Raw genomic sequence first — 26,162 nt, 5'->3', positions numbered from 1 at the left:
CCATCAGGTGAGACATAAGGTACAAACACTAATGTATGCAAGAGTTAGTTTGTTATGTCTGTTTACAACATGTTGTAATCTCACTGAGTCAGCAACATGTCCACTGTATTGTCCACATATTTAACAATTGGAACAAAAGGCACTTATCTTCTTTTGTAAAGTTCAAATGACTATAGAAATAATTATCACATGGTCAGTTTTATGTTCTGTGTTACTAACTTGAAGTGCCATGCCGTCTGTAAGGGAGCGTGTGAACTTGATCAGGGGATGAGCAGCACTGACCCCACATGACACCACAGCTCAGCCCTGCTTCCATTCATCACTGCTTCAATTGGCCAACACATCACATTATGTCCCCCCCTATTAATGTTATGTTAAGTGTCCAAAGCAGCTCTGTGTCACGTCTCATCTCAATGGAACTTGCTCACAGAGGCATCTTATTACAGGACAATGTTGTTTCATCTGTTGTTTTTTTTAATATGCCAGCGTGGGGAGTATGAACGGGATGCTCAGCTGCAGTGTCTCTGTACGTGTATCAAACACAGTCATGTGTAATATGTGGGATGACAGTACTCATTGGCAGAGTGGATGTTACTGAGCATGTTATACTGACAGTTCAGTGTGATGAGTCCTTGTTTCATTCATTATATCATTTACAAAGAGATGGAAACAATGGGCATCCACAAATAGCTCAGGGAGGGAGACACTGCTGAGATAGAGAGAGATGATGATAGTGATATTGACTGGCTGTCAATTGAGTTCCTCTGACAGTGTATAAGGTGACTTAAATGGAGGGATACATTGATAAACTGTAGACAGGTTGGTGTAAGAGGCATTGATGAATCTGGCTAAAGCTGGGCATACACTGTGCGACTTTACAAATGCTGTTGTTAAATTCCACCTCACACTGTACGAGCCAAAACTCATGATTTATGTGTTCCCACTGTACGGTCAGATTGTCTGACACAACCAGACTGCTCACACCCTGTGCTGCCTTGGCTCCTCCAGCTGCCAACCTGTGTTTTTTTGAAAGAAGTTGAAGTTTGTTTGCTTACAATACTAAGAAGGGAGAAAATGCTGCGCTGATCCTTGTTTCTTTCTGTGTACTGAGACGTCCAAAAAAAGAGCCGTCAGCATATGGATGGTGGCTTGGAAGATGTTGGAGTTATTTTGGAGAAAGCAAATATGTTCGAGGCTTTTATATTGTGAACTGATCACTATAGCGACACCACACTGTATAAACCCCTTTCTCTCCTTTTTTTTCTTGCTCCGCAATTGCTTCCTGCCATAAACCACATTTCCTACTTCTGCGTTTTGCCATTTCACGCAGACACAATGAGGGAAAAGCTGCTGATTTAGGGAATTGACTCATGACACTGCTTCAACTGTGCGAGAGCCTGATGAAGGCCGACCCAAATTTCTGACATGCCAGAAATTCATTGGACTGTCCAATGAGCGGTTGGGAGCATCTGATTGCTCCACTTACACTCTGTACACCGCAGAAAACTGAAAAATCAGTCTGACTCTAAAATGAGTTGTGTGACAAAATAGGAGAAGCAGTACAATGCCAAACCCCAGAGACAAAAAAAAACCAAACTATACATCCAAAGACATGCAGAGAAAAAAGCAGAAGAAGGGCCCATGCATGTGAGTCTCTGTGTGGTTATGTATTGTGTCGGGACACATACAGTTTGTTTCATTTTTTTAGGACTATTTGTTTGTCACGTGGGAGCGAGATGTGTGTGCATGTTTGCATTTTTTAGGATGCGATATTGCGTGCGGGTCACATGTGTGAGAGCCCGGCCTCCAGACGAGCAGAGTCAACAACAGGGCAGAGGAGAGGAGAGGCGGAGGAATGAGAGCAAAAAAAAAAGCAAAAGTTGCTCAGCGGGCAGCGAATAACTGGCCTGAGGACATTGACAAGACTAGAGTGGACTCAGAGAGAGAGAGAGAGGGAGGGAGAGAAGAGGGGTGGTGGAGGACAGAGGATAATCACAAGAAAGAGAGGAAAGGAAGTTTTAAGGATAGAAAAGAGGGAGGAATAAGGAGTGAGTGACATGGATGGAGAAGAGGTGCATTAGCCAACGTGTACTTAAACCGATATTTTCTACTGCTGTCATTTAAATATAACAAAGCCCTGGTCAATGGCATCCGTGCTTTGAATGCAATGGTGCTGTAGTCACACAACAGCTTGGGAAAGACCCAGAGACACACACACACACACGCACACGCACACTTACACACACACACATTATTCTTTTATTCTATTTCCCCTCCATCCAGATGTCCTCCCAGCAAGGATCCAGATGGCCTGGATACCCTCCCTATAGTGGAGAGGTACTTTTGACACACACACACACACACACACACACACACACACACACACACACACACACACACACACACACACACACACACACACACACACACACACACACACACACACACACACACACACACACACACACACACACACACACACACAAAGCAGCATGGCAGTGTTTTTCTCCCTCTCAGAGGGAAGATTAACTCTCCTCATTAGGGCTCCCCTGCCTCTGGCCCTCGTCTCTCCTCCCCCTTCCTCCCCTGTCGGCCTGCATCGCCGTCATTGGCTGCTTCTATCAGGACCACTGCTGACTGGAGCGCCGTCACTACAGGACACAGGAGAGCAGGGAGGAGGTGGGATTGGTTGATGTTGCCACGGCAATAGAGGAGGCGATCATTCACCAAATCATTGAGCAGGGGCTGAAATGGAAAAAATAAAATGAGTGGAGGGCTGCGGAAAGCGGGTTAGAGGGTGAAGGACTGAAAAGAGGAGAGGAGGGGGGAAAAACAATAACAACAACAGCGAGGGATTAGGCATCGACTGAGCAACCAGGAAGTCCATTTAGGACAAAGCAGCGTTAAAAATCCTCTCAGACTTTAGACGTGATCGTCATAGCTGCGCTGCCTGTTGGATTGGACAGCTGCTCAAGATCTGTGGGAGAAGAATGGAAGCACACAAAGGAAGGATGAAAAAACACAGGTGAAAATATTAAAAGCAGCTCCTGGACAATCTCTCCTCTTTGCTGCTGTGATATTTCACTCCTGGCAAGGAGTGAGAGGAGTGAGCCGGTTGGAGTGATGCCTGGGGCACCGAAATAGAAACGGGGGAGAGAGAGAGGGGCATCGCCAGATATGAGGAGCATGCGTCAGCACTAAGGCGAGAGAGAGACAACAGAGATGAGCGAGGTGGAGAGCGAGGTGTAGAGCAAGAGAGCGATTGAGGGTAGAGGTCATTATCGTGGCATCAGACGGGGCGACTGAAATAGAGCCTGACAGATTTGTCACCCTCAAGCGCCACACCTCGGCTGCATCATCCCAGCGCTCCATCCTGACTGCAGCAGCACCGAGGACCCACGAGGGATTTCCTCGCCTTCTGGGACAATAACGATCAATAAATTATTTTTGCAAAATGATCCGTTTTGCACCGTTTGAAGCTTTCTCTGAAGATTGAAACCACTGACACGAAAGGGACACACTGTACTTCTCTTTCAAAAAGCGGATCGTATTTAATTTTTTTAACAGAGGAGGAAGAATCCTGCACACATCAATGCTGAGATAAGGATTATGTTCCCGCTGCATGAAGAATCGTTGTCTGCAGGAAGTCATATGTAAAATCTGATCACCTGGTCAGTCGGTGAACACAGCCCTGTACTCACTGTGTGAAAATGAGGAATTCATTGTCCGGCCATTTTCTTCATATGCTGACTCAACCTAAATGAGGAAGACAATGAAGGTGGGAGTATTGGGAGGAGTCCAGCATCTGAAATAACGTAACCCTGAACTGTGAATAACATGCGGATCCCTGTACTTGTCTTCCTAATGACAGTGTGGACCTCGAGGCAGGCTGACTGAACGACTGGCTGAGTAAGTGCGTGGGCTGCCCGCTGATAGGAGCTGTGGCTATCTGAGCACTTTGAGGACACGTAGCCCCGGGGAAATACCGGGCGGGTGGTGGAGCCCCATGATGGGGGAGACGGCGGAATACCAGAGGCTGCAGGACACCTCAGAGCCCGACTACCAACGCGCGCCCAGCGATGATGAAGAGGTAGACTCCTGCAGTTCCCTTGATTACGCTGTAGTAGTCCTGTCACACTGCATTAGACAAACATGGCTGACAGATAAAGAGCAAGCAGACATTTCAGCAGGTGTTAGGAATTCTATTGTGGCCGTCTCCCTGCGATGTGTATCTCTCCCATAAGTTGATCTTTAATAAGGATAATAATCAGTGTTTTTTTTCTTTTTTTAAATATGCATATTTGTTGTGCGTGCAGATGTGAATTTGGATGTGCAGCATTTGTGTGTGTTCCTTTCATTACCCGCAAAGAAAGAAACATTAGGTTATTTTTCACAGGTAGCCGTTTTCTGGTGACGTCCCTTTTACTCATGTGACCAAGAAGCATGCAGGGAGGAACTGTATTATTTTCAGGAATATTTATCTATAAAAATTGGGCTGAAATAAGTATTTTATGTTTCATTTAAATAACGAGAGTAATATCGGCTAAATTCCATTTCGCTGCTTCATGATTTCATTGTGGGAAGCACTGTCATCTCACAGCAAGAGGGTTCCTGGTTCGAATGCCGGTTCGGCTGGGGTCTTTTCTTTGCATGTTCTCCCCGTGTGTCCTTTTCTCTGGGTACTCCAGCTTCCTCCCACAGTCCAAAGACATGCAGATAAATGAATTGGTGACACTAAATTGTCCATCGGTCTGAATGTGAGAGTGAGCGGTTGTCTCTATATGTTGGCCCTGTGATATGATGCCAACCTGTCCAGGGTGTACCCCCCCTCTCGCTCAATGTCATCTGGGATAAGAAACATATAGATAATGGAAGGATGGAGGTTCAGCGTCCTGGTGCTGTGCAGGCTGGCTTACTGTCACACAGCCATGGCTTATTGGAACACATGGAACTCATAGAGCTATAATGCACTGCAAGTCAGATGTCTCTGTAAAAAAAGACCTCCTGGTTTGTTTGAATGTAATTCTATTCATAAATCACTCATTCATCTGTCACACAGGACTAGAACTTTACACTTGTATGTCAACACCACCCCGAATCCAGTGACACCATACACAGCCCTTCTCACCCACACACAGGGCAGGCCCCAGTGTGTGTTGTGTTATTAAATACAAAATGATGAGGTCGCTGATGAAGTGCTGCAGAATAGAAACAGTGACAGGCAACGTATGACATTTCATTCCCTCCCACCCCTGACAGGCCGAGGCCTTATGAGGCCAGCGCTGCCATTGTTACGAGGATGTTTTTGCCTTTTTAACTCTTTATTTAGTTGCATAGTGACAGAATGATATACTAATGGTTCCAGTCTACATTAAAAAACAAAAACTACCATAGCATTAGGGTGTGTCTTATGCACTTTTTCCTTAAGTTTGTCATTATTCTATATAGAACGTGTGTTTGATTGTTGATGAGGATTTTACAGTGTAACATGTCCCACGCACTAGCAATGTTTGTGTATGAGTATGTTCAGTCACAATCTGTAGACGTTTTAAAAATCTAGACAAATAATATATCAAGTGTTTCTTAAATTTGCAATAATTATATATGATTTTTATAATTTTGGTGGGAAAATGTGTTTGACGCAGCCGGTCCTCCTCCCACCCAGTGTGCACTGCCACAGCCTCCAGTCCTGCGTGGCTGTGCAGGGGTTAATCCCGTATTGAAAATCTGATGGCCTGGATGAATGTGTTGATCTGTGCAACAGTTATAATGTCCTGAATGTGGACTGTGTGCTGTTTAGGGACTGTGTGCTAGTTCAGTGGAGTTAAGCCGATGGATGCTGCAGCTGTCCTGGTTACTGAATCAGATCAGCCTCTTTCTACAGCTGCAGCCTTGTGCTGAACACAGCAGTTTTCTCATCCGCACACACACGACCCACACACTGCATACGTCCACTTCATCTCCTTAGAGACTCAGGAAATAAAATAGAGAGAAGTCCGTTTTATTCTGGTGACAAACTAAAATACCTTATGAAAGCAAACGTACCTTTGCTCTGTTTTCCCCCTGTCGAGCATGAGGGGATTAGTGAGCGAGCCTTGCCCCTGTTGTTAAAGCCCTTTCTGAAAATTGGTTTAGTCCAGAAGTATTATTAAGCATCTGCTATATATATTTTTTCAAACGGAAGATATGGTGAGAATAATTACTCCCCATTATCTTATTGGAGCACATGTTGTCCTAGATTTTTGGTCCACATACTGTCGACTGTGTGCGGGAGGTCAATCGTGACATTTGACCGACATTTTCCACCAACACCCTCCTTTCCCCTCTTTAACCAGCTTTAGGGGATCAGAGGCGGGTTGGCTTAGGTTGGCTGGGTGTCCTGGGTGCAGACGACACTGGCAAGTGTTGGTGGGGGTTGTTTCGGGTCCCTGGCATTATGCATATTAAGTCAAGCCACCAAAACAACCTGTGTTGACAAAAGGCGACACACATGCTCAGCTCTGGCCCGGAGGCAGCCTGTTTATATCCAGGGCCCCTTTCATTCCTACAGTCAGCTCTCCTCCACCCTCACATAACCCCCCCTCCTTACTCTGTGAGTGATGTGGTGCCGTGGACGGTGGAGGGATTTAGGGAAAACATGAACACCAGACTCTGGCAGAGGGTTATTATCTGTGAGATCACAAATGACGCAGCTCTGTCTGTCTGTGCATGCAGGCCTCAGAGGCAGCGTGTGTGCGGGTGTGTATAGATGTTTTGCTTGCAGAGTTGTAATCGGGATTAATCACACTTCTATTACTTCACTCTGCTTTTCCAGTTTTTGGCATCCAACACCAAACCACAGATGAATGTTTTGCCACCGAAAGGTTGCAACTTATTTTAGAAATGCTCTGGCAGTGCGTCTACCCGTATCCACTAAGCTATCTTAATTCCCAACATCGTACGTCAATGTGAATCCAGCTGAAGTGAGTGCATGCCTCTGCGTGCCTGCGTCTGTGTACAGTGAGCATCGTGTTACAGAATCCCGCTTCATGTATGTGAGTGTGTTACAGCACTCAGACATAATGTAGACCTCACACAGAGCTTTGTTCTTCATAATCTCATTAGCAGGCAAGCTACTAATATGATGTCAATTCATGATAATACAGCTAGTGAGTCACAACAGTGTGTGTCTGTGTGTGTGCGTGTGTAAGGCCAGATATAAACAGCTAGACAGGCGTGCAGTAGCGTGCGAGGGTCCTTTAAAAATCTGGCACAAGAGTGGCCACAGTGAAATACAAGAGTTCTATTTACCCTGATTTAAATGTCCATGAGAAACGACCCACTTAAAATTAAATAAGAACATATTCAACAGTTAACAGGGCAAAGTGTTGGAGCCCTGCAAGAACATTTACATGTTACATCAGTCTCCTGCTTTGAGTCTCATTCTGATCATATATGGTATTTACTCGTCAAATATGTTTTTTATGTCACAGTGGTTCATAAGGTGAATGTGGTTGTGGTAACGGTTGAATGGTAAAAAAAAATCATTGTCTAAATAGACTGTTGCTGTTGAGAGGGGGAGATTGTAACACATTATTTCTGTAGCTGCAATTTACAGATGTCCCCTAAATGCCTCACACTCTGGCTGTCAATATAGGCGTCTGCACACAGAGACGCTTCTAGTCTCCACTCAGTTAGTGCCTGAATATGCAGCTCAGACAGGTAGGTAGCTGTACATTGTTTGATTTGAAAACAGTATAATAAGGGGCTTGAATTCTAAATAGAAACCAAGTGAAAGGTTTGCCATCATATGTCCTGGTTTTGCTGATCACAGTAACTACAAAACTTGTTGCGTTGAAGAGGCAGAAAGCAATTAGGAACCTGTATCAGAAGTGATACATGTCACAGTTTCCTTATGCAGGTGTCTCAGATATTCCAGGATGTGTATGTGCATGTGCACTCAGTCTATCATCTCAGTGTGCTTAAGAAAGAGGACAAAGGGGAAACATTCGTACCAGTTAGGCCAGACCATATTATTCGAAAGGGAAGTGATGACATTAACATCAGCTGAAGCTAGTTCCCCAGTTGTTCCCAGTTAATGATATTTAAAATCAAGGTTCATATTGAACAGCGCACTGGTTTGAGGAAGCACAACTCAGCCTATACACACTGAAGGGGCATGTGATGGACTTTTACAATGAGTGTGTGAGTTTAAACGCAGACTTGTGAAAAGTAGAGGTTGAGCTTTGCAGTCATTGCTAATAACTAATTGATTCGTTTTCAAATCTATTAGAGTAGAAGCAACATCAGTGAGTTAGATCACTCACCAGTCCCCACAATAACATTTGGTGCCACCTCATGGTGTCTTGGTGGAGCTGCAGGCTGGCTTACTGACCATTAATCGTATTTGTCTAATCACCTTAGTCGGGAGGCAGCTGACTGTGACACATTCCTTCCATTGATTTGACACAGATATCTGATAGTACAGTAACCAAAGCACTGTTTCATCCAGTGTGTGTCATTCTCCACTAAACACAGTTCAGCTTCTACTGTCACCACCAGGTTTCCTCCTTTTCCTGAGCACCATCATTATGTGAGGAGTGATGTTCAAGTGGTCATAACTGTGTGCTACACACACACACACACACACACACACACACACACACACACACACACACACACACACACACACACACACACACACACACACACACACACACACTAATGACTCGGTCAAAGAATCAGTCACAGGCTTCTTCCTGCTGATTTGAAGGAATGTGTGTTATTAAAGTCCTATTTAAGTCATCTGTTTCATAGTATTGTGAGTTATATAACTAAACTTAAACAAACATCTGTTCACTATTTTTCATTGTAACGACGTTGAATTTATTCAACCTTTTCCCCTTCAAGGAAATAAGCCACATAGTCATAAAAGTGTGTGTGTGTGTGTGTGTGTGTGTGTGTGTGTGTGTGTGTGTGTGTGTGTGTGTGTGTGTGTGTGTGTGTGTGTGTGTGTGTGTGTGTGTGTGTGTGTGTGTGTGTGTGTGTGTGTGTGTGTGTGTGTGTCATGACATCAGCTTTGGGTCTGAGTGACTGTGAGAATGAGACGACAACAGAAGGATTTCACACTTCAGACACGGGGGGGGGGAATTGCTCATGAAACATGTGAAAGAAAAATAAGATTATCTGTAGACTTGTAACCATTGTAGCTTCATGTGTTATCATGTCAGTGTTTGTGATTAAAAGTCACCTCCCTTTCTTTAAGCTTGATTAAGAATCTTGGTTTGATCATAGCAAAAGAACTAAAAACATGTATAATTACTTTATCAACAGCATTGCACTCTTTTGAGTAAAACACATTTCTACTAACACTCTTTGTCAATTGGGTTTTTAACGTGAAACCCGCTTAAAAAAAAGTGATTGACTCCTTTCCCATTGGCGGTAGAGGACTTTGTCTTTCATTTATTCCCCCTGCTGAGTCATTTTTCGACGTAGAAAACGTACCAGAAACTGAAAAACTCTCTCACCTGACTAGTCATGATAGTGTTGCATTTTGCCAAAGGGGACGCAACTGTTTGACACTCGACACCATGCGAATATGACACAATGATAATCATGAATCTGTTAATTAATTTTCTTTTTACATCATTTATTTCCTTTTTGAGTGGATACCTGCACGTCTTGTTGTGAATGGATTTCCATGGATACAAACAACCCCCCCAACAAACTCATTATCAAAGCACCACATGTTCAGAACGCTCTGCTCTCCTGTCTTTAATCAAACACTTTATAACCTCCATATTGTTGTTGTTTTCTCTTTCTTCTCCCTCCACGACTCCACCATCTGATCTCCACTCTTTCTTGTTCCAGAAAACGTCCTAATTAGAAGCAGAGGAGAGAGGCAGTGAATGGGACAGAGAGAGAACTACCCAAAGTGGAAAGGCCAAGGTCAAAGTCCCAAACTGAGTCGATAGATTGACTATCAAAGGAAAAAGTAAAGCAGCGAGAGCAGAGACCTGTGAAGTAAAAAGACCAAAATCTGCTGAATAATGTGTGACGAGAGGCAGGATGAGGGGCGGCTGGTAACTCCTGAGGGTCTGACAAGCAGCTAGGGGTTTGTTTAGTCAGCAGAGTGGGAGAGAGAGAGAGAGAGAGATAACATTTTTGGAGGATTAGGGGCAGGAAATAAAAGGCAGAACCAAATAAAGAAGAAAATGCGTTGGGTTGGCCAGAGTCAGGGGAGGAAGGAGAGAAGAGATGAAGAAAGGAGTGAGGGAATGGGGACAGAGTAGATGTTAAGGGACAGAGAAGGAGTAAACTGCCGTTAGTGACCTGGTCAGAACAACTGCTTTTCATTTTTAGCTCTAAATTTGTCATAGCCATCAGGAGTTTGTCTCTGTGATGTAGTGGATGTGGATGTGTGACTATATAAACAGAAGATGATGGTTTGTGTATTAAATCTGCCAATTATTTCTTACAACTAACATTTTTTTTATAAAAATTAGTCTGCCAATAAATTAATTTTATATTTAGAACTCTATACTATAATATGTATCCCCAGATTGCTGTATCACTCGGTTAGTGCTTCCTTTGACAGTCAAAAGCACAAAAGGTCAAATTTCATCACTGTGGTGAATTTATAGATCAGCAGGCTGAGAGAAAAGGAAAGACAGTAGTGGGACAGGAGTGAGTGTGTGTGTGTGTGCCTGTGTGCGTGTGTGTGTGTGTGTGTTTGGGGGCGTTGCATCACAGGAAACAAGCTCTCCATCCTGCAGTTGAATGTTACCCTTTGGCCCTGGATCAAATGCTTCTCCGGCCTGAATACCATGAAGCCTCTGTCCTCTGCACCACGCACTGCTCTGCATTGCACGGACCGTCGGAGGGCCTGCAGGAGGGGGGAGGACGGCAGAGCAGGGAAAAGAAGAGCAGGAGGAGGCAGGGAGAGAGGGGGTACATGGGAGGAAGCAGGAGAAACACAACAACTGAGTAAAAAGAGCCCTCCACATTCAGCGAAAGCACATAAGCTGGCTGTAAACAAGTCGTATTATTGTTCTCTGAAAGCACGTAGACACACATCTTGTCAAAATGTGAAACCAGAGACCCTCACTCTCTCGTCTCTGCTGCCGGCCCAACTGGCAAGCTGTTAAATTGGGGAGAAGTCTTTCCTATTTTTAGCCCCACGCTAGATGGAAGGAAGGAAAAGCAAACAGACAGAAGCTGCACGCGCAGAGACAGAGAGGCAGACACAGAGAGAGAGAGGAGAGAGAGAGAGAGGGAGGAGTGACTTATTTGTGAAGTCCTGCAAGTTTGGATGACTGGCTCACTGGTGTCTGAGGAGGACACATGGCTGGACTGGGCACAGGGCAGAGCTGGGAGGTTTTCTCTGCTACAAACAGCAGCTTGTAATCCCTCTCCAGCCTGTTCTTGGATATTACAGAGCTGTTTAAGTTCTCCAGAGAGCCTCATGAATGCCTCTTTGCCTTCTTGAGGGAGCTGAAGGTAAAGAAGGGGCTTACAGGAGGATTTCCCCGCCATGGAATGTTGTAGATTTGCGAACAGGATCGTAGGAAGTTTTTCTTCCCCCTCTTGGGTTTGGAGCTGCGGGTCTAGATCTGGAGAGCGTGTGCGCTTCTTAGAATTCCCTCAGAGACTGGGAACGTTAAAGTGGGAGGACCGTGGCTCTGGTAATGATTTAACGGAAGAGCAGCCACCTCTGGCCATTTAAAACGTGCACCCACATTTTTTTTGCACCTACACTCATCCAGACGAAGGAATTCAGGATGCGGCGCTTTGACAAGCTGAAAAAGTCATTCCCCTTCCTGGCACACTTTCACGTATATCGAGTAAGTCTGATGTCTGCTGCGCCTGTCAGCTCAGGAATTGAATGCTTTGGTAATATGACATGGATCATGTGGTTCACCCAGATGTTAGAATGCAACATTTGTATCGTGTGTGTGTGTGTGTGTGTGTGTGTGTGTGTGTGTGTGTGTGTGTGTACTCACCAGCTGGACTGAGGCTATCCTCTGGGAGGCTTGTTGTTAGTGTGTGCGTGTGTGTGCATGGATTTCTCCACCACCATAAGGAATGATTTCAGGCTAGAGGCATTTCTCAGCAGGGACATCATGTTGTTTCTCTGCGTATAAATTCTTACATCCCTCCTTCCTCCTCTCTGTGTTAAACTTGTGGCCTCCATGTTTGCTTTCATAAAAAACTGTGTTGAAACATTGCACGTTCCTCTTAAAGCCCCTCGCCACAACTTCTAGAAATAACACGATACGGTAGAGCCAAGTCCTACTTGGAACTTCTGGCCCTGGTGGGATTTACTCAGAGTCATTCAACAAGTCACACCTAATGGTTTGAACATAGCATTTCTCTTGCTGACCTCACACCTCCGCAATGTGCATCCTCCTCTTCTTATCCAATATAAAGGTCAAGACACAAAATAAGGTGTTTTGCGTATTACAATATCTACACATGAAGCAAACCTTACAATTTTTCTCCTCTAAAAGTGTCAGTTGGTTGAAATAGCTAGAGCCCATCTCCATCTTAAGCACCTCTATAAATGGATGTATGACATTGTATTTCCAATGCAGCACCCTTCTCAAAACAAACAAGAGCAATCCTGGCTTAATGAGTTTTGTAGATGAGTTTGCAGGTTCACTGAGATATGATACAAGGCTTTAGCACTAAGAGTTTTACCCCTCATCCCCCAGTTATGACACTGTCGTGGAAAAAGGCCCAAGAGGAAGCTGACTTGCGTCTTTGGCACCGTCCAGTGAAATAACACTGACATGTTTACTGCCAGAGAAGATCAGACTGGGAGCAGCGTTTAGGAGGATAATGGGAGTAATAGTTCATGCCCCATAGACAGACTTCCACCCCACAGATGAATATTTGGTACTTAAAAAAAAAAATTATTTGAACAAATTTATTTTACATTTGTTAATTTATCTATTTAACATTTGTACAAATCACATTTTTCCACGTATAAGTGTAAATCATCAGGATAAAACGTGAGCTTTAGACTCTATAATTATGAACTACAGATCCAGTAAACATGCCACATGCCAGACTCTGGCACAGCTTAGCACATATTGGACCAGCCCAAACGACTGGAGTATCAGCTTTCTCAGGGTAAGGGTCAGGCATGATGCAGCAAAACGCAGAATATGGTGATGGATTCAAATGACTGCAGCTGCATTTAATCCTAAAGCTGAACTCTTACAGGTTATTATATTACCTCCGATTATTTACTCGCTATGTGGGAGTACTTCTTATTTCTGCTCATTTCTGCTGTCAACAGTCAGGAGGATTTATGCCCAGGCTTACATCAAATAATGATCTGTGTTCACAGAATTTTGTAACCGGAACAAATGGACGGAACACCCTGCTGAGAGTCAAAGCTGCATGTGTGGACATTTCTAAAGAGATATCAGTTAACCCACTTTTATGGGCTTAGCTCTGAATTTGTATCAGGATACAGACATCTGGCATAACCATTGGGTATCCCGGCAGTCTGTCCTCACAGTCAGACTTTTGCATGTAGAAAGAACAGGACCACTCATTCTGAAGCAGCATGGTAAACATATAAACATATTCAGTCTGTTGTTCATATGCAAACTGTATTTTTGATGGCCCAGTATTAAGTCTGTACTTGTATGTGTGAGAGAAAATCCTCTCTAACTCACAGTCACAGCCATTAAGCAATAGGAAGTGACCTCTAACCAAGCCCATTAAAAGTTTAAATGACAGAGAGGAAGCTGTGACCCCTCTGACATTTTCCTTTGGACCATGTAACCTTGCCTCAGCCAACACAGGAAGTTCCTCATTCACAGTCTAATTACCACTCGGTGGACTGACCCCCACGCCCCAGAGCATCCACCCTGAAGGTCTCCCAGTAAATCTCAACAGATTAGGAATGTTTGTCATTTCTGAGTTGATTAGGTTGGTTGACGGGTTCACTTCCCCGTTGAGAATGAGCCGCCGTTATGGACGAGTACATGGGAACTCAGGGTTCTGTGAAGAATGAGCTGGTTACATTGAGCAGACAGTGATGGATGACGTTTTAAACTCGGTGTTTTGTTTTGACGTTGAAGATCGATGGTCTGACTCAGTGTTGTATGGAGGGATGTAGTATATATATATATTGTGTGGTCAGAGTGTGAGGAGCCTCTCGTTTGTCTTCACTGACGTATATGGACACCAGATGTGCATCATTCATCTCATGTATCTCTGTCTGCAGAGAGACTGTGATGTCTGTGAACTATCTGCAGCGAGGAAGCCAAAAATACAACTTCTGTGCTTTTTCCTCATTTGAATGCAATCACAGCCTGCGTGGTGTATTATCACCACATGGATACGGGATCTGTCTAATCACAACTAGTGTGCAGTTGTTTGTTGGCCCATTGACATGCAGCTCATGCTATATTTGGCCCCTTGCCTTGTGTGTCCTTGTTTATGCGATGGCAACCCTATCTCCTGTGTATGTGTGTGTGTGTTTATGTATAGTGGACTGAAAATGTCAATGTCCGAGTATCTAAGCAGGTATTTCATTGTGCTGTGAACTTTTGCTGCCGTGCACACAATGGCCATGAGCTCAGTTTTCTCTTTTTTGTTACAGAAAAGAATGGTTTGTTTGTTCCTTTCTTTCTCTCTGGCCATATTTTGCAGACGCTGGAACAAGCATTGAGAAAACTGTCAATGAATAATGAATGTTGAATGATTTAAACTCAGTTTCCTGTTTTCTGTGTGTGGGTGTGTTTTGCAGAAACTGGGCAGTAGCATGCAGTGTGAGGAAGGCACAGAATGGCTGCTGGAGCTGCTGATGGAGGTGCAGTTGCAGCAATACCTGCTGCGGATCAGAGATGACCTTAACGTCACGCGGCTGTCACACTTCGACTACGTGAAGAACGAAGACTTGGAGAAGATCGGCATGGGTCGACCTGGTGAGACTGTGTGTGTGTGTGTGTGTGTGTGCACGTGCATTTGTGCAAGTTTTGTCATTCTAATGACATATATTAGAGTTTCTTCATTTGCAGGGGATGTGTTTTTGTTTTTATGTATTTTCTGCTGGGATCCTGAAGAGACGACATCATGTTAGACTGAACCCAAATGTGAATTTGAATGGCTTACATCTGCCAGGGCCGAACAGTCCCCTAATGTACCTGTCTAATTTCTTCCAGATCCATGAATTATTATCTGGAAAATTATTTCATCAGTGTCTCAAGAACTACCTAAAATGGGAGGGAAATTATTTGGTGTGTTTATATGCGGACAGTGCAGCCAGCCACCAGGGGGCGATCAATATCTTTTTTATGTCATATTGTCATATGTTTTTAAGTAGTTTTCCTTACTCTTGTTGAGGGTTAAGGGCAGAGGATGTCACACCATGTTAAAGCCCTATGAGACAAATTGTGATTTGTGAATATGGGCTATACAAATAAAATTTGATTGATTGATTGATTGATATCGGAGGGTGCGTCCTACCTGGCCCACGGAGATCGTTTCCTTCACAGGTTGCATCAACCATTAAGGCCAAAGCAACAGAGCTGACGAATGCCACACAGGGAAAGTTTGAATGGCCCTTGGTTTTTTTTAACATCTGTACCATTAGCTGTTGGTTGAGTTGAAGCGTGATGCTCAAGCATTAGACGTCTAGTCGCTTGCCAGCCCCGTTACCTCTTTGAAAAAACGGTTTCACTGAAGTGCGATGAGTCCTGGGAAAGATTGTTGATTGACGGATCCACTTGTTGGAGCCTTCGTTTCGCTGGGATGGAAGGATGCATTTTGTCGGCTGCATTTGAAGGAGCCAGGGACAGTCTAGTTGCGCTGCTGTAATGCAATCGGTTCAGACGGAGCTTCAAATGCAGCTTGTGAAGGAAGCAGCCCTGAATTGAGACACAACTGTTCTACACTAAGAGAATGAACACGGTGCACATTTCTGATAACATCTAGCTGTCCATGCAACATTCAGCTTGAAGCACCGTTGTGCCTGTGTTCTGCTTCACAGACACACTCACATACCTGAGCACCGACGACATAGTACTACTCTTAATCTGTGGTTTGCTTGTTTCTCTTTAGCAGATAAGCAGATATCATTTAGTGGTGAAAATCAATTCAATCAGAAGCTCTGAAGAATATTGAAGACTGTTAGCTGCCCGGCTTGTTTTGTGTTTGCTCCCTGTTCACTTTACTGAACAATCTGGACCACAAACTATTTGTCTCCTCTCTGATCAGCTGTCATGTCATCAGGAATACTTTGACAGATGCCTGATTCAGTTCAGTGCAGTAGAACTCTGCCTCATGTTTCATTGTCTCAGCAGAGCCACTAGAAGTGTCCTTCCAAATAGTCCCTGTGCTTTAATACGACTAGATAATGGGAAAGTCTTCATCTACACTATGTGGCTTTAAATACTACTTTTGTCTGCAGTAATGGCAGCGTGTCATTTGACTAAACACTTAGCAGAGCTGAAGCCAATCCTCCATCACTAATACCCCTAATATCGTTTTAACGTCACAACTGGTGATTAGGTACAATAATAGGAGACCAGTCTTTTGTCTGTGAAGAGGATGGCAGCAGTAATGTTCTTAATCCAGTTACTGGAACCCTCAGGACTTCCTCCACTGCAGAGCCACTTAAGTTTAATTACACCCACTTCTCCTGCTCATACATTCACTCACATCTCACATCCCTCTACTCCTCGCTCGCCATCGTTTCTTCTACCCCTGTAATTTGCAGTTCTTTTTTAACTACAGCAACAATGGGGCTGGTATTGTCTTCCTCTTCTTCTGTAGTGGGAACAACCACAGAGGCAGTTTTGAGTGTTTGAATGTCTGTGCACAGATTTTATCACCACAACAGTGTTACAGTTGTTCAAGATACACTCACAAAACTTAACATGTGTGTAGTTGAGATCATTTTTTAAAAATAGGACAACATGGTGAATATCCCTTGTATGTTTGAAGGTCCCCTGAACTATATTGATGACAAATTGCCAACCAGCAGATGTAAAGGAAGTTAGAGATGCTTAGCTATGCAGCTTTATGATTGCATTCCTTTGAGTGTTTTTCCAATCATGGTATTGTGGGATATTATTTGAAATTCTTGTAATTTAGCTCTGAAGTCGTCCTGTGGGACCAATACAAGAAGAAGCAGCTGCAGTCCTTGTGTCTTATGAGATTTACCACTGACATCACTGTATTCATCTTTTTTTTTTGTTACTCTCTTGATAAAGGGCAGAGACGTCTGTTGGAAGCTGTGAAGAGGAGGAAAGCCATGTGCAAGCGCAAGTCCTGGATGAGCAAGGTGACAGATATAGACACACACACACACACATTTATTATGGTACATATAGTGTGCTCGACATTATGTGGCAGAGTTTGGGTCTGTCTGTGGGAGGCTGCTGAGGCCCAGGAGGTAACTGTATGAATATGTGTGTGTGTGAATGGGTAAATGGCTGCTTTAAGTGGTCATTAAAACTAGTGCATAATAACTTAAGACCATCTACACCTCTATATATGATATAATCACATTTTGCAAATTCTTGCTGAGCTAATTTTGCCATCATCAGTTGTTTAATGGGGACAAAAGTATAGAAAATGACATACAGTATGTCTGTTTCAGCAGCACTTTATACTACTGCTGTGTTAAACTGTGAAATGCATTTCAAGCAACAACATTTGTTGCTGGAGGTGGAGTGAGACTGGTCAGCCCGGGACAACAGTAGTGACCAGTATACGGTTCTCGCTTTACTGGATCATTTTAGGACAGGACACAGGCAACAACTTGGGGGAGGAGACCAAAGAGAGTTCTTGTTGTTTCTTGCTGCTTTTTTTTCTAAAGAAAAAACACATCTGTCCCTCACAGATGTGTGTGTGTGTGTGTGTCTGTAGGGAACATTCCCCCAAGAGTACAACACGGCTTGACCCTTCACATGAAGAGGAGCACGTCCACATTCAGACGCAGACAAACGCATGAACACACGAGTCAAGTCACAAGAGCCGGTGACACAGATTCGCAGCAGGCTGCATTCACAGAAATGTTCTCAGGATGCATAAAGTCTCTCCCTTAAAGAGACAGAACCACGCAGCACTACTTCTTCACATAAACACAGAAAACTTGGGTAAAGGTTCCCAGTGAGACGGATCTGATGTACCTACACACAAACGTGTGTGTGTGTGTGTGTGTGTGTGTGTGTGTGTGTGTGTGTGTGTGTGTGTGTGTGTGTGTGTGTGTGTGTGTGTGTGTGTGTGTGTGTGTGTGTGTGTGTGTGTGTGTGTGTGTGTGTGTGGGCTGTTCATAGTGGATGTCCTGGTGCCCAATGGACGGTGCTTGCCATCTATAATTACACCTGTCTGTTTCTGCGTCTGGCACCATCTTCAACTGGAGTAATCTGCTTCCTCAGCCTGCTCTGTGTGTGTGTGTGTGTGTGTGTGTGTGTGTGTGTGTGTGTGTGTGTGTGTGTGTGTGTGTGTGTGTGTGTGTGTGTGTGTGTGTGTGTGTGTGTGTGTGTGTGTGTGTGTGTGTGTGTGTGTGTGTGTGTGTGTGAGTGAGAGAATTCTGAGCCTCCTATTTGAAACCCACTCACCACACAGTGACCAGAGAGATGCTGGTGGTGTTTTTAAAAAAGGTCTGTAGCATTATGTCATGTCTGGTCCAGTGTGAATGTGAAACCACACACCCCTCGCTACTGTTTATATCTGGCCAGTCAGATATGTTCGCCACTAGTCATTCATTGACACCTCTTTTTCACTGATGATGCCATTTCTGAATACTGGCCATTGTTCCTGAGCCAATCAAGAATTGACATGTCTTTCATTCATTCATGCTTTAAATGAAATATTTCACCTATAAGGAAGAGAGAGTTATTTCATTTCTGACACGCTTCATGTTATTTATTGGCAGGAATTATGATGATGTGCAAATTTAGCTTTGTCTGCTACTATCTGGTATCAGCAGCATTCCTATGTGCATTCCTATTTTAGTAAACAGTCTTATTTAGGGCCCCTAAACAAAGCTTTCCCTTCTTGGCTCTGCACAGCACACACATTGTGCAGGTTCACATTTAGGATTTGAAAGCGCTTAAGGACTCATACAAACACACGTATGCCAGCACACAGAAACATTCGCTAAATCTAATAGTGCCTCCTAATGAGCACTTCCTACCGGCTCAGTCATTCCTGCTGTGTCGTCCACGCTGAAGCCAAGAGTCAAGAAATGTCTCTGTCCCTTAATGATGAGGGCGTGTTTTGATACTTATACATTACGACTGACTGCATAGCCTCTAGTTATTTATTTTTGAAAGCACTCAACCATGTGTGTTTTATGCTTATTATTCAACCCACACCCAGTTATTTTTCATGAGCCATATTCAGACAATTAACTCTGGAAAATGGGTCCGGACTTTCTCCAGGGTTTGCCTTTCACATGTGAACGCATCTTAGTCTCATCTTAGACACATCATCAACACGCCCACTCGCTCCCAGTGAATCCTCCAGGGGATCGATCCCCTGCTGTTTTCCTTACATGGGCTCATTCAGACATTTGGAAATTATCTGGATTTTTTTACCTGGTTGGCAGGAGAAACTCTGGAGAAAGTCAGGAGACGATTATGTAGTTCTGTGCATATCTGAGAGCAGCTGTATGGTAAGAGTAAGGGCTGTGTTTATAGTATGGAGGACAAGAGGTTGCTCCATGTGTCCTCAGGCCCAGATAGAGCCTGTGCATCACTTCTTATGTGACAGTGGACGCTGCCCCATAACATGAGCTCCTCACGCTGCACATTCACCAAGTGTCCAGATGCAGCAGAGGAGGATGCATGGAGGAGGATAAGGCTCAATGTTTACGCTAAGGGTGAATTGAGATCGTCATTTTAGGAGCCACATTGAGACGGTTACTGTCTGGCTCAGGCTTCAGTAGTTCTAGTTCCACCATAAATTTCCTCTTTCCTGCGGAACATAACATTTTATCAGTGCTGATAATGCAAGAAACTTCCAAATAGTGTTGACCCCTGCAGGGCTACATGGGTCAATCCTATGTGTGGGAGAGGAATGCGGGGCAGGGGGGCAGATGAAAGAGACGGAGAAAGTGAAAAATATTCTTTTAAGCTTATAGAAATGGAAAAGAGCAGCTGTTAAAGTTAAGAACCATAAACGAGTGTCTGGTGTCGTCTCTTTCTGTCCACCCACACTCTCCAGTCCAGTGTCTCCTGAGCACAAAGTGGCCGCGCAGATATAATCTCAGTATAAGATAAAACACAAATGTGGAAGTTCTCGGTCTTTTCAACCTCTAGAGCGGTTGCGAAACACAAATGTTTCTCTATTCTTTCCCTGCAATGTTTGGCTTTTTCACATATTTGTTACAATTTCACCATACTTCCTCTATACACACCGAACTATTTGTCAGTATGTTTAGTTTCTTCTTCTGTTCCTCTCTAGGTGTTTAGCGGGAAGCGCCCAGACGGAGGAGACATCCCCCAGCAGGGTCAGCCGGCCTCCTCCTTCCGAAAGTTGTCCCACACGCCTCCACTGGGCCTGGGGGGGGGAGTCCTGGCCACACAGCCTGGTGGTGGTCCTCTTGATGGGCAGCAGCAAGCTCTGACCTGTCTCATCCCTGAGAAGGACTTGACTTTGTTTGAGAAGCTTGGGGACGGCTCCTTTGGCGTCGTGAAGAGAGGAGAGTGGCTGACACCTGCAGGGAAGCTGGTGAGAATCTAAAGCTGCTTTTCATGCATGCAGGCTGTATGTGACAACGTAAATGTCCGAGTGAGAGGCTCCAGATAGTCTCTGGAGTTTCTCCTCTCAGTCCCCTTGTAAAAATGTCAGAATGAGCACATATGAGAATACAACAGGAGATTCTCTGGAGGATGCACAGCTGATGACATTTCTAACACATGACGGACGCAAAACTGTAAAGAAAAAGAAATAGAACACAAATAACTCAGGATGAAGAATAGATGCCATACATATAGAAGACACTACAAAAAGGCAGTAGGTTTCCAGAGCAGTTGCTGATGAGGGTGGTGTTAAAGTGCTGTAAACAAAAACACATGATCTTCGCAGCAGAATTTATACGTTACGCTCCCTGCCTCATGCCTTTCTATTCTAGTATTTTTTCTCCCACAGTTTCTTAACGATACAAACAGACAGACAGGGGTGAAAACAATACCCTGCCCCTGTGAATGAATTTGAAGCTGTCATGTGAAATGGTTTGACTGTCTTTCCAGCTGAATGTAGCTGTGAAGTGTCTGAAGACAGACGTGCTCAGCCAGCCCGACGCTCTGGAGGATTTCATCTGCGAGGTCAACGCCATGCACTCCCTGGACCACCAGAACCTCATTCGCCTCTACGGTGTGGTGCTCACACACCCAATGAAGATGGTACAGTGGACACACAGAAAACTCATGCACACAGGGAGGAATGTACAGAGTCAGACAAACACAAGTTCTGTCTCAAATCAGGGGCCACGTCCTTCGCAGGACCGAGTCTACAAAGCCGACGAAGGACGCAGCCGACGGAATTGTTGGCCGCATTTGAAAGAGCCTTCAAATTGGGACAGTCTAGTTGAGCAGCTGAGACACAATCAGTTTTCAAATGCAGCCTCCGAAGGATGCGGCCCCCCGATTTGAGACACAGCTACAGTATATGCACACGTGGACTTCATTCACTGGATTAGTTGCTTTTTCTTGGCGTCCCTGTGCTCTCACTTACACCCACACTAACTCTCAGGCCCTCTCTCAGCTTTATGACCTTAAAGTCGATCTGACCCAGGTCAGGCCTCTCAAGGCTTTTGTCATGACTGGAGATGGGAGGATGGTGGGCTGAAATAAAGGCTGATATTTTGCCCTTATTGTTTTCAACCCTTTGTTGCTTTGTAGTTAAATTATTAATTTATTTCATTCGTTTTTGGACCGTGCTACCAGCACCTATTGCCAACGTTTCTTTCAATTCCTTTTATTTCACCAACATCTCTTCATCCTCTTTTCACTTCTTCAAATCGCACTCTTTCTTTTCTCATCTGTATCCTCTATCCCCTGTTCTTTTAACTTTTTAGTTTTTATATTCTACTGTTGATTGCCACTCTCCTCTTTTCACGCACCCTCTCTTTATCTCCCTCCATGCTGTGTAGGTGACGGAGCTGGCTCCTCTGGGTTCTCTGCTGGAGCGTCTGCGATGTCTCCGTCCCCAGGGTCCAGTGTTGATCCACACTCTGTGTCAGTACGCTGTACAGGTGGCCTGTGGCATGGCCTACCTGGAGCAGAGGCGCTTCATACACAGGGACTTGGCAGCCAGGTGAGGGGCACATTTCAAATTTGGACCCAGGTTTTAGCAGCTTAGTTTTAACGTGTATTTATTTGATTTAGACATTCTTCTTTTTTAGGACATTTTGTTACTGGTATGTTAAATCATTTATATTACTTCTCCTTCTCCTCCACCCAGTAATTTACAGGCCATTACAGGGAGACCTGGCACACAAGTAAAATGAGTCAGTTGTTGGCTGCCTGTACTGGGTGGTCTAAGTTAATGGTCTCGCCTAAATTAGTCATTTTCACACTTGAAGTGTTGAAACTATTCCGATGCTTAATGGCTGGTAAAAATTAGTAATTTTCCCAGTTAAAGCTGTGAGAAAATAGTAATGATTTCACATAGTTGTTAAAGAATACCAAACACTAATTTTTCAACCCGTGAGAAAATTCCTGACCATTAAAGTCCTGCTAGTTTTATACCCTGAGAGTTATTTTCCTCACAGATTCAATATTTATATGTGGCCTACAGTGAAAATCCGCAGTAGCTCCTGAGTGTGGCCTTGTTCAGATTGGGACAACAAATGGGCTTTATATGGTGGGATCATATTTTAAATGTAACTACAGATTGACCACATGTTTCTTGGTCAATTTCTGGAACGATGTTGTGCTTTGACCTCTTTTTGGTCAAGTTGAATCAAATCTGAATTGTTTTTCTCTTTTCTCAACAGGCAGTTTAAGCTTTCAATCATTCTTGGTTGTTGTTATTTTGTATGGAGAGCTGAGACAACTTGTGCTATTGAGCTTTAACCAAAACTTAACATTTGATTGATCAAAAATCGTTTCAGCTTAATTCCCCACCAACACTCACTGTCTTTGTTAAAAGTTTTATATGTTAAATATTTGAACGTGTTTCTCCAGGAATATTCTGTTGGCCTCGGCTCACAAAGTGAAGATCGGTGACTTTGGCCTGATGAGGGCGCTGCCTAGCAACCATGAGCACTATGTCATGCAGGATCATCGCAAGGTCCCCTTTGCATGGTGGGTGGACTGAAGTCAACACACAATAACAAAAGATGTACTTTGAAATTATCCAGATTTGAATATGAGTGTTTTACAGGACAGGGTGTATAAATAACTCACATTTTCACAGAGAATCGAGTCAAAGCTGCATTCCCCTCCCGCTGCTGTCTCATAAAACAAAGCTCTTATATCCCACTTGTACTGTAGATAACTGGTTCATGACATTTGATTCTTGTTTTCCAGGTGCGCCCCCGAGAGTCTGAAGACCAGAACGTTCTCCCATGCTACAGATACGTGGATGTTCGGTGTCAGCCTCTGGGAGATGTTCACACACGGCCAGGAGCCTTGGCTGGGTCTCAATGGGAGCCAGGTAGACGTCATATATACAGCAAATTCATGAACACAAACAAGATGAATTATAAGACAGACGCACAAAACTAGTCCAATTTTTTCACTTAAATTGTCCCTTTTTCATTGTCTTTTTTTTCTCTTTTGTGGTGATATTTTTTTAAATTTTAGATTCTGCACAAAATTGATAAAGAATGTGAACGCCTCCCAAAGCCAGAGGACTGTCCGCAGGATATCTATAACGTCATGCTGCAGTGCTGGGCACAGAAACCAGATGACAGACCAACGTTTGTCGCCCTGAGAGAGTTCCTGCTTGAGGTATTTCTTTAACTTGTTACTCTTATTGTTTTTTACTGTTAAGGATTCCTAATTTTCATCCAAACCAACTAAACAAAGGACACCAGATTGGCATTAGTCTGGGCCCCCATCAGCAATCTATTGCTTTTATGGGCTTTTAGCGCCAGCTAGTGGACTGTTTCAGAAGAAAATGAAAAAAGTTGAAAATAACTGAGAGGCACTTTACTATAGGCCCAACTTGTAATTGTTGTGTGTGTGTGTGTGTGTGTTTCAGAGCATGCCCACAGACATGTGTTCTCTGCAGGACTTTGAAGAACCTGACAAACTACAGATCCAGCTCAATGATGTCATCACCATCATAGAGGGAAGGTGAGGATAAATAAAGTTTAGCCGTATAAGTTACTTCCCAGCCTCACTACTAATACATACAGTTTTGAATACAGAACTGTTTTCACACAAAGTCAGTCTTCACTAAACCTTAAAGATATTTGCACTTACATACCTCATTAATACGTTTTTGAATTCCCATAAATCTAAAGGCCATGTTGTGTAATTTTCACGCTGCTTGTTAGATTGAGTAGGATAACTCGATGCAGACATTGACCCAGAGACCCTTGACTCTGTGTCATAACATGTGGTTCGTCCTGTCTCATCCTCACTGTCCTTCAGGGCGGAGAACTACTGGTGGCGAGGTCAAAACAAGCGCACACTTCAGCTGGGGCCGTTCCCCAGAAATGTGGTGACATCAGTGGCGGGTTTGTCGGCTCATGATATCAGCCGGCCACTCAAGAACAGCTTCATCCACACTGGACACGGAGACAGCAACCCTAGCCGCTGCTGGGGCTTCCCTGACAGGATCGATGAGTGAGAACAATCTTCTTGTTTATTATGCATTTTTAGTGTTTTGTAAAAGCCACCCGGAGAGGTGGTTCTGTTGTGTCATCATTACCTAATTAGTACATAAGTATGTGTAATGTTATAATTATAACCCCTCATTGGAACATGATGGTCTTTAGTTTTTGCTGGTTTGTAGCAGTAATAAACTCTAACCACTAGATGGAAGTGAGATATTATTTTACCAGCTTATTGCAGCATAATGACGCCCAGGTTAGACAGCTTCTCTATATTGTGATTAACAGTAATGAAGTGTGTTGCTCTCCTCCCTGCAGTTTGTACCTCGGGAACCCCCTGGATCCTCCTGACGTCCTGAGTTTAGATCTCAGTGGGACTCAGCCTACACAGCTTCCAGGACGAGCTAAAAGTGAGTAGAAGGGCTGTTAATAAAAACTGCGCCACAATCATGATCATTATAAGTGACAAACACTGTAGAATATGTATTCTTTAAGAGCTTCGAGTATCCACTAACATAGGATCAAATTGTTAAGTTTGGACTTTGGAGTTCCTCAGGGCTGTCACTTTTCCTATAAATCAAGCTTAAACGAATTTGCCATGACACGCAATTTGTTCGAATATATACAAATACTCAAGTCGGATCAGGATGAACACTAGATGTGGCGCCGCTCGTCCATGTTCCCTCCTCCGCTGCCTCACTTGGGCGGAAAGCTAACAATTGAACTCACAGTTCACGTATGTTCGTTCCTCTGATGTCTACACTGTAGAACATACTTCCACCGACCGCTTCTCAGAGGCTTTGGTGTCATGATTGTCCACCAAGGACGGCTTTGCTTGCTGGAGTTCTCCATTTTTCGTAGCAAGACATGGTAACATTACTGGCTTATAGGTCAACAGGGCCTGCAGTTGGTCAAGCTGACTGTTACCGCCCTCTGCTGGATCAAGAGATAAACTTCTTCAGACGGTCTGATGTGCTTTTAGACTGTCATCAGGGTCATTACAGGTCGAATATGAAGTTTCCCCCCCACATTCAAATGAATGTTCGAATTTCAATGAAAAAGTGACAGCTCTTTATACTGATGTTATTACAATAAAGTTAAGTAAGACCTGAATATGTGCTGTGGCACTGACCTTAATTTCAAGGTCTATTTAGTCATTTGATGTGATCTTAAATCACAGGTATGTTTTCACATTCTACTAGAAAAAACATTTGAATTTCTTAACTAATCCCCATCGCAAATATAGACCTGGTTACCGATCTAAATAAATATGAATGAATATAAACATATCTTTAATGTTTCTTATTGTTAGTCCACTTCTAAAGGATAGCATTAAAAACTAAGGATAATGTGATGGTTAATGATGCAATTTATATATTGAATAATAAAAAATATATTAAATATTATAACTAATACAAATAAA

At 43.8% G+C, this 26,162-nt stretch overlaps 1 protein-coding gene across 8 annotated transcripts in view; it reads left to right on the top strand.

Annotated features, from left to right (window-relative positions):
- Nucleotides 1–26,162, top strand: part of tnk2b (tyrosine kinase, non-receptor, 2b) — a 54,007-nt gene that overhangs the window by 16,337 nt on the left and 11,508 nt on the right. For 3 of the 8 annotated variants that reach the window (XM_035170087.2, XM_035170085.2, XM_035170081.2), the window contains exons 3-14: nucleotides 3,872–4,090; nucleotides 14,747–14,924; nucleotides 17,214–17,284; nucleotides 20,416–20,682; nucleotides 21,204–21,356; nucleotides 22,106–22,269; nucleotides 23,142–23,261; nucleotides 23,487–23,613; nucleotides 23,763–23,909; nucleotides 24,163–24,257; nucleotides 24,558–24,752; nucleotides 25,058–25,149. In XM_035170087.2, coding sequence (XP_035025978.1) covers nucleotides 4,007–4,090; nucleotides 14,747–14,924; nucleotides 17,214–17,284; nucleotides 20,416–20,682; nucleotides 21,204–21,356; nucleotides 22,106–22,269; nucleotides 23,142–23,261; nucleotides 23,487–23,613; nucleotides 23,763–23,909; nucleotides 24,163–24,257; nucleotides 24,558–24,752; nucleotides 25,058–25,149 — 1,693 coding nt within the window. In that variant the 5' untranslated portion in view covers nucleotides 3,872–4,006. Of the gene's footprint in view, nucleotides 1–2,641; nucleotides 3,779–3,871; nucleotides 4,091–7,663; nucleotides 7,702–11,235; nucleotides 11,823–14,746; nucleotides 14,925–17,213; nucleotides 17,285–20,415; nucleotides 20,683–21,203; nucleotides 21,357–22,105; nucleotides 22,270–23,141; nucleotides 23,262–23,486; nucleotides 23,614–23,762; nucleotides 23,910–24,162; nucleotides 24,258–24,557; nucleotides 24,753–25,057; nucleotides 25,150–26,162 lie in introns of those variants that run through there. The other 5 variants (XM_035170082.2, XM_035170084.2, XM_035170083.2 and 2 more) reach the window with 5 other exon arrangements.

The sequence above is a fragment of the Hippoglossus stenolepis genome, chromosome 11, assembly GCF_022539355.2.
Source record: "Hippoglossus stenolepis isolate QCI-W04-F060 chromosome 11, HSTE1.2, whole genome shotgun sequence".
In the NCBI taxonomy this organism is placed as follows: Eukaryota; Metazoa; Chordata; class Actinopteri; order Pleuronectiformes; family Pleuronectidae; genus Hippoglossus; species Hippoglossus stenolepis.
Note: the sequence above shows the minus strand (reverse complement) of the source record. Positions and strands in the feature narration are given on the sequence as shown.